At 46.4% G+C, this 16,213-nt stretch overlaps 1 protein-coding gene and 1 pseudogene across 3 annotated transcripts in view; one reads left to right on the plus strand and one right to left on the minus strand.

Moving 5' to 3' along the window:
• LOC105466097 (hexokinase 1) overlaps positions 1–16,213 on the plus strand; it is a 130,971-nt gene that overhangs the window by 19,055 nt on the left and 95,703 nt on the right. For 2 of the 3 annotated variants that reach the window (XM_071069669.1, XM_011715030.2), the window contains one exon: positions 4,782–4,829. The exons of the other annotated variant lie outside the window; for it this stretch is intronic. In XM_071069669.1, the coding sequence (XP_070925770.1) occupies positions 4,782–4,829 (48 nt within the window). The remainder of the gene's footprint in view (positions 1–4,781; positions 4,830–16,213) is intronic. 3 annotated transcript variants of the gene reach the window in all.
• LOC139356246 (small ribosomal subunit protein uS8-like) lies at positions 9,875–12,232 on the minus strand (annotated as a pseudogene).

Genomic DNA, 16,213 nt, shown 5'->3' on the forward strand with positions numbered 1-16,213 from the left:
CGCAATCTTGGCTCACTGCAACCTCTGCCTCCCAGGTTCAAGCAATTTTCCTGCCTCAGCCTCCCCAGTAGCTGGGATTACAAGCCAGGACGCTCGGCTAATTTTTTGTATTTTTAGTAGAGATGGGGTTTCACCAAGTTGGCCAGGCTGGTCTCGAACTCCTGACCTCAGGTGATCCACCCGCCTCAGCCTCCCAAAGTGCTGTGATTACAGGCGTGAACCTCCGGGCCCGCCCAGTCCCTCTCAGGCTTTTGAGAGGGTTGAATTCTGTCCTGTTCCTAATGCCCAACTGGAAGCTCCCGGCCTCATTCTCCTTCGTGGAATCCAAGGCTCCTGCGTGGTTGTCAGTGGGGAGTGGAGGCCACTAAATATAGAAATCCAAAATTCCTCTTAGCCGTTGGGCCTCTTAGGCCTCTTCCTTTTCTCTTCCTTCACCCCCAACCAGAGTGAGAAAAGTTTTGCCTGCTTTGGGAAAGAAGGAACCCTTCTAAACCTGGAAGTGTGTTTGGGATGCCATTGCCACCTCTCATGGCCCCCTTCCTGTGCCCTTGCCTGGCTTTGCCAGTCCCAGGCAGAATGCCACCAGGAATTTAGAGCAGGCCAGGCCAGCCTTGGAGAGGTGGCACAAAGCAGCCAGTGTCACAGGCGCCATGTGGCAGTCAGCAGGTTTGGACTCCAGCACCCAGAGTTCAGTGTCAATCTGATGACAGACCCTCAGGTCCTCTGTGGTGCGTGGAGGTTCAGGGACAGGAGCACAGGCTCTGGGATCTCAGACACAGAAGGAAATCCAACAGCTGGACATTGATTTGGTCCCATCAATTAGCCCAGCAAGTTGTAGTTCTTATTGCCTGGAGCCTCTGTCAATCCATGATCTTTATTGTAGCTGCTTTATTTACCAAGCAAGTCCTCTGTGCCCACTACTCCCAAAGGCCCAGTGAAGAAGGTGTCATTCCCATTTCACAGATGGGGAAACGGACTTAGAGAGGTTAAATTCCTTTCCCAAGCTTGTACAGTTGGTCCTGGCAGATCCAGGACATAAACTCAGGTCTCTCTCACTCCAGGACTGTGCTCTTTCTACCCACCATCAAGCTCAAGGCTGAAGGTGAGGTGTGTGACTCCAACCCTAATTTCCTAAGGATAGATACATTTGGAGTTGTTTCAAGCTTAGAAACTTGTTCTTGGGATATTGAAATTTCCAGTTAATCTAAGGAAGGGCCAAACATTGCATGGTCCATTTGGTTTCTTTCTCATAGGTTTCCTGACAATTCCAAGCCCCAGATAGTATTTTTTACTGTTGCCTTACTACTAATTCTCACGTAGGCTTGGAAGTATCTGCAAGGCTTCATCAGAGCCATTTCAGCAGGGAGTTGGCTATCATGGGGCTGCCAGTATAAGGCCTAGACAGTTTTGGCTTTGGGCATGTGGAAAACTTGCCTGGATTGTTCTGTAAGCTCAGATTGTCTATGGGATGCTATTTTTTGCTTCCCTAGTTTTCCTAGGACCATAATTTTTTAAAATTTTATTTTGTATAGATGGGATCTTGCCCTGTCACTCAGGTTGGAGTTCAGTGGCACAGTCATGGCTCACTGCAGCCTTGAACTCTTGAGCTCAACTGATCCTCTTGTCTCAGCCTCCCAAGTAGCTGGGACTAGAGGCGTGTGCCCCCACACTCAGCTAATTTTTAATTTTTTTTGTAGAGACAGGGTCTTGCTATGTTGCCCAGGCTGTTCTTAAACCCCTGGCCTCAAGTGATCCTCCTGCCTCAGCCTCCCAAAGTGCTGGGATTACAGGTATGAGCCACTGCACCCAGCCTAGGACCTTGATTATGTGAGGTAGGACAAGAAGTGCTGAAAAGATCATCCCTGCCCTCCAGGGAAGACACATTCATGGGTTACCCCTCATTCTTTCAGGGACTACCTGCCTGTCCGTGGGCTGCTATACAAGCTTCCAGGAACTTCAGTCTCCTTCCTTAGAGAGTGGGGTTGCCCCTTGTGCTCTGTCACTCTGGGTTCCATCCCTTCTCACCCACTAATAGTGGGGAGGAAGAAGAAGAACTAATATTTATACTGTGCTTTCTGGTTCTGGGCACTAAGATAGGAGGCACTTTACAGGTTGTTATTACAGATAAAGGGCTGAGGAGGGCCTCAGTTTTTGTATTCATATTTTTCCCCCAGTTTTCCCCCAACCCCCGATGCTGCAGAGATACCTGCAGGGGTGAGTGGAGACTGACAATCAGAATCCTCTGAGATCTCCAAGTTAAGAGCAGAGTTCTTTGAAGTCCCTAGTCATCACTAATACACTTGAGTTTGGGCTACATCTGTTCTGACTTGAGGCTCCCCAGAAAGTTTGTCTCTAGCAGCCCCGGGATTGACTGGGACCAGGACCCACCCCATCCCCTGCTAGTGGTAGGTGGAAAGGTGGGGCCAGGCTCTAATTCGTCTGATTCATCTCCCCTTTCACTGGACAAGACTGATTTGACCTCCACTGGCTCCAGAGCAGGCATGCTGGCTATACTCCAAATACTCATTTCTGGAGGTGTGACTTGAGCCCATTACCAAGCATTTTTATTCATCCCCCTGCTGCCTATCTGGCATCTTCTGTATGTGGGGACGTTTATCAACTCTGTGCTCCTTGGGTAGCCTTCTTCTGTGCCCAGGGACACAGGACAGCTCAGTCCCCAGCCTCAGTCAGCTGCCCTGGGCATGTTAGGCAGGTGGGCTGGTACTCATCTGTGCCTGAGGTTCCAGCCTCAGTTCACCTCCAATAGGTCTAAGTTTCCTTTTCCATGAAGTATTCCAGCAACCAGAAAGTCAAGCATCTAAACAGGCCAGCTTGCACATGATTTTTGGAGATACTGGAGGAGGAAGGACGGTATCTCCAAGATATGTATGCATTGTCATTTCTGCCTCCAACCTTGAAATCTTTTTCTGTATCAGTTGGCTTTTGCTGTGTGTGTGGTGTAATAAATCACCTTAATACTTAGTGGCTTAAAACAATAATCTCTTATTTACCCCCAATCCTGTGAGTTGGTAATTTGGACTGAGCTCAGCTGGAACGGCTCTTCTCTGTCCCATTTACTGTCAGCCTGGCTCCCTCAGAGGTCCGCAGGCAGCTTGAGATCTGCGGCTTCTCTTCCACATCTGAAAGTTGACTGGCTATAGGCAAGAGTGGTAACTGGGCCATGTGCCAACATGTTCAGCAGACTAACTGGGGCTCATTCACATAGTGGTGGTTGCAAGGGTTCCAAGAGCAGCATGAGAGGTCAAACCCCAAAGCACAAGCATATTTTGAGTGTCTGTTTGCATGGCATTGCTATTGACCTACGAGCCCAAGCAAGTCACATGGCCAATCCCGGAGTCACTGTGGGTGGAGACTATGTAAAAGCATGGGTACAGGGAGGAGAATTAGTGTGGCTGGTTTTTTGCAAACAATTTACTATACCCTTCCTATCCATTCAGCTATCATCATGAAAAAATTCATATGAGCTTTTCTCTTGAGTGGCAGCAGCTTCCAAAATTTGTGAGGCAAGGGAAGTTACAAAAAAGCAGAATCTGCCAGGTGCAGTGGCTCACGCCTGTGATCCCAGCACTTTGGGAAGCTGAGGCGGTGGATTACTTGAGCTCAGGAGTTTGAGACCAGCCTGGTCAATATAGAGAGACTCCATCTGTACAAAAAATAAAAAAATTTGGCCAGGCACGGTGCCTCACGCTTGTAATCTCAGCACTTGGGAAGCTGAGGCAGGCAGATCACTCAAGGTCAGGAGTTCAAGACCATCTGGGCCAACATAGAGAAATCCCGTCTCTACTAAAACTAAATTTAAAAATAAACATTAGTTGGGTGTGGTGGCAGGTGCCTGTAATCCCAACTACTCGGAAGGCTGAGGCAGGAGAATTGCTTGAACCCAGGAGGCGGAGGTTGCAGTGAGCAGAGATCACGCCACTGCACTCCAGCCTGGGTGACACAGCGAGACTCCATCTCAATAAATAAATAAATAGATAGATAAGCCAGGTGTGGTGTTGCACACCTGTAGTCCCAGCTACTTGGAAGGGTGAGGTGGGAGGATCGCTTGAGCCCAGGAGGTCGAGGCTACAGTGAGCCATAATCACGCCACTGCATTCCAAGCCTGGGTAACAGAGAGAGAGAGAGGGAGCGGGACAGAGAGAGAGAGAGAGAGAGAGAGAGAGAGAGAGAGAGACCTTGTCTCAAAAAAAAAAAAATAGTGAGGGGAGGGCAGAATGCTAACTCATCTCTCGCAGACCCTGCCAAGAGCTGGTCACTGCTTGATGGCCATGTCACCTCCTTGCTCATCAGGGAAGCATTGCATCCTGCAGTGAAGGAGACACAGCGGGGCCAGTGGTTCAACAGGGATTAGATGCCTGTGCTCCCACAGCTCCTCTCCAGACCTCTGCGGCAGCTCTGGTGCTGCTGCGCTTCCATTACTGACTGGCACATCTATCTTTCTTAGTGGATTGTGGGCTCCTTGAGGGCTGAACCACGGTTGTTTTTCATCTTGGAATCTCCAGCTCCCAACACAGTGCCTGGTACATTTGTAAGAACCTAGTGTTTGTGTGAATAAATTCGTGAATTGCCCATGACTGAGCTCTGCTGCATTTCATCCAGAGACTTGGTAATCATGATAGAATTTGCTTAGACATTCCAAGGTTACTTGTAATTACTTTTGCTTTCTGAGTGTGATTGATTAGTTATAAGCATCAATATGTTGTGAATGCAAGTTGCTAAAATGCATTTGTAACACTTTACTTGTCCTGTCTTTCTCTAAGGCTACAGCAGCTAAAAAACTAAAATCTCATCCACTTGATGAAAGTGAGGTAAGAAAGCTATTTTTTTTTCATTTCCTTCTGTAACATTTTCTGTAAAAAATAGTGCATGACAATCCCCTTTGGGAATTCTGATAATGATTTTAAGCCAGCCATGCAGCAGTGCAGTGGCTTCTCCAGGGTGTGGAGCAGTATTGACCTCCAACTTGCTCCCTGCTGGATTCAGCCCACCTGAACAGGGAAGGTGCTTTCCAAGGGGGCCTACTAACTTCTTAGCCCCCTTCTTAGCCCTTTCTTGGAAGCAGAATGCTAATTGTCAGAGCCAAACACAAGGCCCTCCTGCCTTGGGGATGCGAGGCGTCCTGACTGTGAGAGACCCTGGGAAGGGAAATGGAACGGTCTCTCCCCTCCTGTCTTTTCCATTTTACAGTCAGGCATGCCAGAAACTTGGCACCCATCTGCTCTGCACTTCAATATGGACAAGTTTCAGATCTTTCCTATCAACATATTCCATTTAGCCCCAAATCAGAGAGTTTCCTGTGCTGTTTGTGATGACCTACCCTCTTCCCTCCCATTCCCCAAGCGCACACCTTACTGTCTCTTTAAAGTGGCAACAGAGTGGATCTGAGATGGGTTGCTTCATGCGAAGGCGGTGAGGTATAGAATTTATGAATCAATTTGGGAGCAAAGCACAGAAACTCTCAATTTCCCCTGTGTCTGGGGCCATTACCTAGTCCCAGGTGAGGCCCAAAGCTGGGTATGGATTCACCTGGAGCCCCCGAGCTCTGCCCTGCTCCTCATTCCACTGATTGAATGTAGCTATATTCTTGTACTTTTGCAAATAAATAAGACTCGGTCTGCAGCCTCAAAAGACTTAACGACTGAGAAGTGAAGCTCAATATTTTTTACAAAGAGAAAGTTACAACATAGGTGACACGTGCTTTAAGAGCCAGGTGAGGGAGTGGTCAACCCCGTCTTCAGTCCAGATAACAAAGGCTGGATAGAGTGATGACATTTGCAGAGAGTCCTGAAGAAGAGGAAAGCACGTGCCAGGCGAGGAAGGGCATTGCAAGCAGAGAGAGCAGCACGTGCCAAAACAGAGCCTGCAAAGAACGGGAAAAAGCTGGGGAGACTGAGAAGGTTGGATGGGGCTGGGATTGGTTGTGCAGTTGAGAAACTCTGACAGTGCGGTCTGAAGGATCCTCTAGGCTGAGGAGTCATGTGATTACATTGTTTTCTGTCTGGCAATACCAAGGAGCTTGAGCTGGAGGAAGCCTTGGGCACCCAGGAAACCAGAGAGAGGGTAGGGGGCATAAGTGTAGTGAGACCTCCAGGGTGTGTGCTGTGCAAGATGATCTGCTTCCCAGTGGGAAGAAAGTACAGTTGACCCTGAAGCAATGAAGGGGTTATGAACACTGACCGCCCCCACACCATGCAGTAGAAAATCCGTATATAACTTTTGACTCCCCCAAAACTAAACTACCAAAACTACTGTTGACCAAAAGCCTTATCGATAACATAAAGTCAATGAATAAATATTGTGTACATTTTATATACTATATTCTGTAGTCTTACAATAAAGTAAGCTAGAGAAAAGAAAATGTTATTAAGAAAATCATAAGGAAGAGAAATAGATTTACAATTCATTAAGTGGGAGTGGATCACCATGAAGGTCTTCATCCTTGTAGTCTTCACTTTGAGCAGGCTGAGGAGGAGGTAGGTAGAGGAGGGGTTGGTCTTGCTGTCTCAGGGGTGGCAGAGGTGGAAGAAGATCCAGGTGAAAGCAAACTCGTGCAGTGCAAACCCTTGGTGTTTGAGGGTCAACTGGATTACAATTCCATTGTTACCAACTTTTTAAAGACAAATCAATGTTGGTGGCCTTGCAGGTACCCAGGCCTCTCACAATGAGGAAGGGTTGATAGTGGCCCCCTCCTTTATTTCCTGGACCATCTTTAGCATATTCTCAAGCATGGCAGCTTTAGAATTGCTTGGTTGAGGCCGGGTGTGGAGGCTCAATCCTGTAATTCCAGCACTTTGGGAGGCCAGGGTGGGCGTATCACCTGAGGTCGGGTGTTTGAGATAAGCCTGGACAACACGGTAAAGCCCCATCTCTACTAAAAATACCAAAAATTAGCCAGACGTGGTGGTGTGCACCTGTAATCCCAACTACTTGGGAGGCTGAGGCACGAGAATCACTTGAACCTGGGAGGTGGAGGTTGCAGTGAGCTGAGATCGTGCCACTGCACTCCAGCTTGGGCCACAGAGTGAGACTCTGTCTCAAAAAAAAAAAAAAAAAAAAGGAATTTCTTGGTTGGGTCAGGCACGGTGGCTCACGCCTGTAATCCCAGCACTTTGGGAGGCTGAGGTGGGTGGATCACCTGTGGTCAGGAGTTCCAGACCAGCCTGGCCAACACAGTGAAACCCCGTCTCTACTAAAAATACAAAAATTACCCAGGTGTGGTGGCGGGCACCTGTAAACCCAGTTACTCAGGAGGCTGAGGCAGGAGAAATGCTTGAACCCAGGACGCAGAGTTTACAGTGAGCTGAGATCACGCCATTGCACTCCAGCCTGGGCAAGAAGAGAGAAACTCCATCTCAAGGAAAAAAAAAAAAGAATTGCTTGGTTGAAGTAGTCTTAATGTATCATGTTATTTGGCTTTAATTAGACGGATCCTCACAAAATAGGCAAGTGGTTTTAAAAGACTTCTGCATAAAAAATGTGGGTTGAGACAGGTGTGGTGACTCACACCTGTAATACCAGTGCTTTAGAAGACCGCATAGAGAGGATCACTTGAGGCTAGGGGCTTGAGACATCCTCGGCAACATAGCAAGACCTCACCTCCAATAAAATTTTAGGCCGGGTGCGATGGCTCATGTCTGTAATCCAGCACTTTGGGAGGCCGAGAAGGGTGGATCACGAGGTCAGGAGATCGAAACCATCCTGGCTAACACGGTGAAACCCCATCTCTACTAAAAAATACCAAAAAATTAGCCGGCCGTGGTACGGGCACCTGTAGTCCCAGTTACTCGGGAGGCTGAGGCAGGAGAATGGCGTGAACCCGGGAGGCGGAGCTTGCAGTGAGTCGAGATTGTGCCACTGCGTTCCAGCCTGGGCAACAGAGTGAGACTCCGTCTCATTAAAAAAAAAAAAATTTAAAAATTTAGTTGAGCATGCTGATGTGTGCCTGCAATCCCAGCTACCTGAGACGCTGAGGCAGGAGAATTGCTTGAGCCCAAGAGTTTGAGGCTGCAATGAGCTATGATTGCGTCCCTGCACTCCAGCGTGGGTGACAGAGTGAGACCCTGTCTCTTAAAAAGAAAAAAAAAGTAAAAGAAACTGGGTTGAAGCTAACACAAATGAACAATGAGAAAATAAGACCGCTGATAATTTTCCTACCCCTGGTACAGACTATTCAGCTACATCATGGGGTTGAAAGAAGACAAAGATCTTACTAGATATAATGACAAATCAGTCAAAACATTAAAAATTAGCAAGGCTATTTAAATTCTGGTTTTACATATGATATTGTTAATGATGAGCTAATCACTATGTGTACAGAGTGCCTTGAGAGAACTAGCTAATGACACTACTAGGCCACCACATTTTAAAATAGTTCATCTTTATATCTCTTTATTTATTTGTGTATTATTATATTTTGGAAACAGAGTCTTACCCTGTTGCCCAGGCTGGAGTGCAGTGACGTGATCTCGGCTCACTGCAACCTCCACCTCCTGGGTTCAAGTGATTCTCCTGCCTCAGCCTCCCGAGTACCTGGGATTACAGGCGTGTACCACCATGCCCGACCTATGTTTTTATTTTATTTTTTAATGAAAGTATAATTTACTACCAGTCAAACACACAAATTCTGTCAGCTTAATAAGTGTGTTGTTGTTGAGACAGGATCTTGCTCTGTCACCCAGACTGGAGTGCAGTGGTGCGATCTTGGCTCACTGCAGCCTCCACCCTGTAGGCTCAAGTGACCCTCCCACCTCAGTCTCCCAAGTAGCTGGGACTACAGCCATGTGCCAGCCTGCCCATTTTGTTTGTGTTTTTTTTTATGTTTTTTTGGTTTTTTTTGAGACGGAGTCTCACTCTGTTGTCCAGGCTGGAGGGCAATGGCACGATCTCAGCTCCTGCAACCTCTGCCTCCCGGGTTCAAGCGATTCTCCTGACTCAGCCTCCAGAATAGCTGGGATTACAGGCGCACGCCACCAGGTCTGGCTAATTTTTGTATTTTTAGTAGAGACGGGGTTTCACCATGTTGGTCAGGCTGGTCTCGAACTCCTGACCTTGTGATCCCCTGGTCTCAGCCTCCCAAACTGCTGGGATGACAGGTGTGAGCCACCACGCCTGGCTTTGTTTGTGTGTTTTTGAGGTGGAGTCTCATTCTGTTGCCTGGGCTGGAGTACAGTGGCGGCTCACTGCAACCTCCAGCTCCCGGATTCAAGCAATTCTCCTGCCTCACCCTCCCGAGTAGCTGGGATTACAGGTGCCTGCCACTATGCCCAGTAATTTTTTGTATTTTTGGTAGCGATGGGGTTTTACCATGTTGGCTAGACTGGTCTCAAACTCCTGACCTCGTGATTCGCCTGCCTTGACCTCCCAAAGTGCTGGGATTACAGGCCTCAGCCACTGCACCCAGCCTATTTTTAAATTTTTTTTAGTAGAGACAGAGTCTTGCCATGTTGTCCAGGCTAGTCTTGGACTCCTGAGCTCTAGCAATCCACCTGCCTCAGCCTCCCAAAGTGCTTGGATTACAGATGTGAGCCACCATGCCTGGTTGTTTAAGAAGTTTTAACACATGTATACACCTATGTAACCATTGCCCAGTTCAAGATATAGAGCATTTCCATCACCCCCAAAATCCCTTCATGCTCTTTTCCAGTCAATACTTCCCATTTCCTGTCCTGAGAGTATCATTATTCTGACTTCTATCACCAGAGCTTTTCTGTTCTTGAACCTCATGTAAATATAATCATACATATGTACTCTCTTGTGCTTGGTTTTAATATTTTTATGTTGCTTCATATATCAAAAGGTTATTCCTATGTAATTTTTTTATGAGGCATTTTATTTGTAAATATGTATAACATCTCTAGAAAAAAAATCCCAGGATTTTCCTTGCTGTGTGTTTTTGTCTGGCTTCTTCACGGTTTATGATGCCAGCTGAAATTGTCAGTACAATGAAACCAAACTGGCCGATGGAAGCAGATTATTCTGCCATTTCTCTAGATCTTTGAGTTGCACATCAAATCTGGGGCTGATCATGCCATACTTGTTTAGACTGCCTGTGAGGTTCACAACGATTTTCCCAGCTCTGTGATCATCAATGATTTCAAATTCGCCCATAAAATCATGCTTCATCATCACAGTGAGAAACCAGACGATGACTTTGGAGCATGGCCTAAGAACCTGGTGTTTGTCTCTCTTTTGGGCATTGTTGATGCTCTTGAGAGCATCAGCCAGGACATTCACATGTACCACTGTGGTGGCGTGGAAAGATGGCAAAAACAGCCCTATGTGATTTTGTAGGTAGAAAATCCTAGAATACCCATAAAAACCTATTAGAACTAATGAACAAGTTCAGCAAGGTTGTAGGATACAAGATTAATACACAAAAATCAATTGTAGCCAGGCAATTGAATAAGAGGAAAGAGAACTCACATTTCCTGATTTCAAAACTTATAAAGCAGGCTGGGCGTGGTGGCTCACACTTGTAATCCTAGCACTTTGGGAGGCCGAGGCAGGTGATCACCTGAGGTCAGGAGTTCGTGACCAGCCTTGTCAACATGGTGAAATCCCATCTCTACTAAAAATACAAAAAATTAGCCAGGCGTGGTGGTGGGTGCCTGTAATCCCAGTTACTTGGGGGACTGAGGCAGGAGAATCACTTGAACCTGGGAGGCAGAGGTTGCAGTGAGCTGAGATCACACCACTGCACTCCAGCCTGGGCAACGAGAGCAAAACTCCATCTCAAAACAAAACAAAACAACAACAACAACAACAAAAAACTTATAAAGCTACAGTAATCAAGACAGTGTGATACTAGCATTAGGAATAATTATATAGCTGCATGGACTGATATTGAGAGTTCAGAAATAAACCCTTACATTTATAGTATAATAATTTTTGACAAAGATGTGAAAACAATTCAATGGGGAAAGAAAAGCCTTTTCAACAGATGGTGTTAAGACTCTGTCTCTACAAAAAGTAATTTTAAAATTTGCTGAGAGTGGTGGCATGCATCTGTGGTCCCAGATACTTGGGAGGCTGAGGTGGGAGGATCACTTGGGCCCTGGAAGGTCAAGGCTGCAGTGAGCTGTAACTGATCCACTCCAGCCTGGGCAAAATGATGGGACCCTGTCTCAAAAAAAAAAACCAACAAAAAAAACGGTTTGTAGGTTTGATTTGTTTGCTTTGTTTGTTTGTTCTGAGATACTTTTACAGGTAGAATTCTTAGGGTTTGGTAACAGGTTAGATGTGGAGCCCATGGGAGTGGAAGGAGGTCAAGGATGATGACAGATTTTCAGCAGAGGTGATGAGGGGATAGTTCTACCTGGAACACTCTTTTCCTAGATGCTGGCATAGTGTCCCTCATCTTATTCTTGTTTCTGCTCAAATGCCACATCTTCAGAGGGCCTTCCCTGTCCATCCTGTCTAAAATGAAATCCCTACCCTTTATTTGTTCAACCTCTGCATCAGTTAGGATTAGATTTGGCTGGCAGTAACAGAAAACTCCAAAACAGCATTTGGATAAATACATTGGAATTTTGTTTTTCTCTCAAATTTTAGAAATATGGAGGTAATTGTGGGGGGGTGTGTTGATATGGGGCAGCTTGGTGACAAGGATGCTGGTTCTATTCTATTTTGTTGCTTTGTTTTGTATGGGCATCATTCCCAAATTTATCTCTTTTTTTTTATTATTAGAATAACACACATGTATTATCTATAATTTCTATGACCACCCAGCCGGTGCACTTTGCCCACTGCCTAGACAGAGCTGATTTATCAAGACAGAGAATTGCAATAGAGAAAGAGTAACTCATGCAGAGCTGGCTGTGTGGGAGACCAGAGTTTTATTATTACTCAAATCAGTTTCCCCAGGACTATTTCTCTATTGCAATTAAATCCATGCACCGTGGGTCAGCAGTGCCCGGCCTGTAGAGACAGTAGCAGAGTCAACCTCCAGTCCAAGAGAAGTAGGCCGCCGCTTGGACTGGCCTCTGGATCTGTCACCAGAGGGAGGTTACTGAACCAGGATTACCCTTATGGCAGGTAGTCATAAGGACAAGCTCCCAAACTTGTAACCACCCAACAGGTTCAGCTTGCCCACTGCCTAGACAGAGCAGATTTATCAACAGGGGAATTGCAATAAAGAAGGAGTAATTCACTCAGCGTCACCTTTGCGGGAGACCGGGGTTTTACTATTACTCAAATCAGTCTCCTCGAGCATTTGGGGATGGGAGTTTTAAGGATAATTTGGTGGGTCGGAAGCAGCTAGCGAGTCAGGAGTGCTGATTGGTTGGGTCAGAGATGAAATCATAGGGAGTTGAAGCTGTCTTGCACTGAGTCAGTTTCTGGCTGGGGGCCACAAGATCAGATGATCCAGTTTATCAATCTGGGGGGTGCCAGCTGATCCATCAAGTGCAGGGTCTGCAAAATATCTCAAGCACTATCTTAGGCTTTACAATAGTGATGTACTCCCCAAGAGCAATTTGGGAGGGTCAGAATCTTGTAGCCTCCAGCTGCATGACTCCTAAACCATAATTTCTAATCTTTTGGCTAATTTGTTAGTCCTTCAAAGGCAGTCTGGTCTCCAGATAAGAAGAGGGTTTGTTTTGGAAAAGGGCTGTTATCATCTTTGTTTTATTTTTATTATTTATTTATTTATTTTCGGGACAGAGTCTTGCTGTATTGCCCAGAATGGAGAGCAGTGGCCCGATCTCGGCTCACTGCAACCTCTGCCTCTGGGATTCAAGCAATTCTCCTGCCTCGGCCTCCCAAGTAGCTGGGATTACAGGTGCCCGCCACCATGCCCAGCTAATTTTTGTATTTTTAGTAGAAACGAGGTTTCACCATGTTGGCCAAGCTGGTCTCGAACTCCTGACCTCAAGTGATCTGCCCGCCTTGGCCTCCCAAAGTGCTAGGATTACAGGTGTGAGTCACGGCACTCAGCCTCATCTTTGTTTTAAACTATAAACTAAGTTCCTCCCAAAGTTAGTTCAGCCTATGCCCAGGAATGAACAAGGACAGCTTGGAGGGTAAAAGCAAGATGGAGTCAGTTGGGTTAGATCTTTCACTGTCTCAGTAATATTTTGCAATGGGGGTTTCATGTTTGTGGGTCAGGAGCTGGGACAAGCTGAGCTAGGTGTCCTGCCTTGGGTCACGTTTTCCTGCTCATGTGGTTGTTTGCGGCGTTGGGTTCCTTGTAGCTGTAGGATTCACATCTTTCTTCTAAGAGGCCTGGAGGCTAGAAGTCCAAAGTCAAGGTGTTGGCAGGCTCATGCTCCCTCTGAATCTTAGAGAAGACCCTCTTTTGCTGGACGCGGTGGCTCACGCCTGTAATCCCAGCAGTTTGGGAGGCCAAGGCGGGCGGATCATGAGGTCAGGAGATCGAGACCATTCTGCTAACATGGTGAAACCTTGTCTCTACTAAAAAATAGAAAACATTAGCCGAGCGTGTGGCAGGCGCCTATAGTCCCAGCTACTCGGGAGGCTGAGGCAGGAGAATGGTGTGAACCTGGGAGGCAGAGCTTGCAGTGAGCCAAGATCGTGCCACTGCACTCCAGCCTGGGCAACAGAGCGAGACTCCATCTAAAAAAAAAAAAACAACAAAACAACAAAAAACACCCTCCCTTGCCTCTTCCAGCTTCCAGTGGCTCCAAGCGTTCCTTGGCTTGTGGCAGCATCACTCCCATCCCTGCCTGCATCTTCGTGTGGTCATCTTCTCTGTGTGTGTGTCCCTTCACATGGCGTCCTCCCTGTGTGTCCCAAGGTTATCTCATAATCCAAGATGATTGCGGGATCTCCAGCCATCCAGCCACTCTGCCTGTCCTCCAGTCAGCAGGAAGGAGGAATGGCAAAGAAGCAGGAAAGCCACAGAATAGCCCTGTCTCTTAAGGGAGGCTCCCAGAAGCTACTGAGACACTCTCACTTTCATCTCGACCAGAGCTTGGTCACATGCCTGCATCTGACTGTAGGGGAGGCTGGAAATGGAATCTTTATTCTGGGGGGCCCGAATCACCTAAAAATTGGAGCATGGGTTAGTTTATTAGGACAAAGGGGAAATGGATATTGTGGGATATAGCTGTGTCAGCTGCGCCTGCTTTTTCTCCTAGTGCCTGGCCTAATGTATATTTAATTAGCCATGTTTACCATCTGTCTCTCCCAATCAGAATGTGGGCTGTGTAAAACCAAAGAAGAAAACTGAGGGACAAGTTGAAAAAAAAGAAAAAGAAGCCTGGGTGCGGTGGCTCACGCCTGTAATCCCCACACTTTGGAAAGCTGAGGCGGGCGGATCACCTTAAGTCAGGAGTTTGAGACCAGCCTGGCCAACATGGTGAAACCTTGTCTCTATTAAAAATACAAAAAAACTAGCCAGGTGTGGTGGCACACACTGTAATCCCAGCCCCTCGGGAGGTTGAGGGAGGAGAATCGTTTGAACCCGGGAGGCAGAGGTTGCAGTGAGCCGAGATGATGCCACTGCACTTCAGCCTAGATGACAGAGTGAGACTCTGTCTCAAAAAAAAAAAAAAAAAAAAAAAGAAAAAGAAAAGAAAAAAGAAAAAGAAAATGACTGAGGCGAGTCTCAATCAATTTAGAGTTAGTTTTGCCAAGGATGATAATATGCCCAGAAAAAAAAGACATAAGCCGCAGTAGGATCTATGACCCACACTTTTTCGGAAGAGGGTTTGATGACTTCAATATTTAAAGAGGAAAGGGTGAACAGTGCGGGAAAGAGGAGGGTAAAAAGGGAAGGGTAGATAAAAGAGGCAAGGGGTTGCATTCCTTTGAGACTTTGATTAGCTTAGTGTTCCCTGAACCCACAGTTTACATGTGAAATGAGGAGGGTGGAGGAACAGTCAGCTATGCATTCATACTCAGTGAATGTGCATTTTTACATAAGTAAAGTAAGCATAGAATAAAGGAAGCAGTCAAATATGCATTTGTCTCAGGTGAGGGAAGGGATGACTTCTAGTCCAGTCCTTGTCCTGTACCTGTAATGATAAGCTGTCAATGTACATTGTTTGGGTGAAATTCAACAGAATTCTTTTTTAGGGTAAAGGAATTTCCTTGTGAGCAAATTGTGAGGGAAGCTCCCTGGGAAGGTATGTGGCCTACCTTTGCAGCTGCCTATGTAGGGCCAAAATGGGAGGTGTTTTGGGTGACTCCGTTCCCAAGCTAAACCCTTCCCTTTGGCATAGGGAGTTTGTTGGATTTTTGTCTTGTTCACCACATTTCCAGTGACTAGGAAAGTGCAGAGCAGATTAGGTGTTTCACAAATATGTGTTGAGCGAATAAATGACAAGGAGGGGAACTGAGAAGAGTAAGTTTAAGGAGAACATGATTGCATTGGAAGATACTGAGTTTTAGGTGCCCGTGGGACATATAAGACTTGATTCTCATAGGCAGCTGGAAATATAATCACGAGTTTGGGAGGGAGATGTGGCTGAAGCCCTTGACAAGAGTGATTCTTTGGGAAGGGCACCGCGAGACAGACCTACAGAAAACAGCGAGAGAGGAGACATACTCAGCCTGCTCAGTGGAATCAACCCAAGCCAGAAGTCTCCACCTCTCCCCCTGGGGGAGGGCAACTTCTTCCATAACCCACTAATAGCCCCTCTGGCCTTGCAGATCTGCCTCTCTGTTTGGTTTGAGAATTCCCCTTATAGAGGGACTCTGCAGAGCCCAGGCCCACTTGCCATGCTTTAGGAATCTAACCACTTGCCATGCTTTAGGAATCTAACCAAGCCATGACTCAGTTTCCTTGGTGCAGGTTCTTGGACCCCTTCACTGGACCTGAGTGAAATAAGAGAAATAGGGACAATATGGTAAAATAAATATTGCATTTTGTCGGAATGACAAGGTGGGCTGGAGACACACTGCCTTGGCTTGGATTCCAGCTTTTCCATTCAGTTGCTGTATGACCTTGGGAAAGTCACTTCATCACCCCGTGATTGAGTTTCCTCATCTATAAAATGGGGATATTACTAGTATCCACCTCATTGGGTTGTTTTAAGGGTCAATCAGTCAACAAATAAGTAAATAATTTAGAACAATTGCGTATAGTAAGTTCTACCTAAGTGCTAGCTAATATTATAAAGCCAAATGTATTTAGCTTACAAAGCAACCATTATTTTTATTTCTCTGTTTTAAGATATCTTTTCTTTTAGGAAAGCGGTCCCCAATCTTTATGGCACTAGGCACTGGTTTC

This window comes from Macaca nemestrina, chromosome 9 (assembly GCF_043159975.1).
Source record: "Macaca nemestrina isolate mMacNem1 chromosome 9, mMacNem.hap1, whole genome shotgun sequence".
NCBI classification, from domain to species: Eukaryota; Metazoa; Chordata; class Mammalia; order Primates; family Cercopithecidae; genus Macaca; species Macaca nemestrina.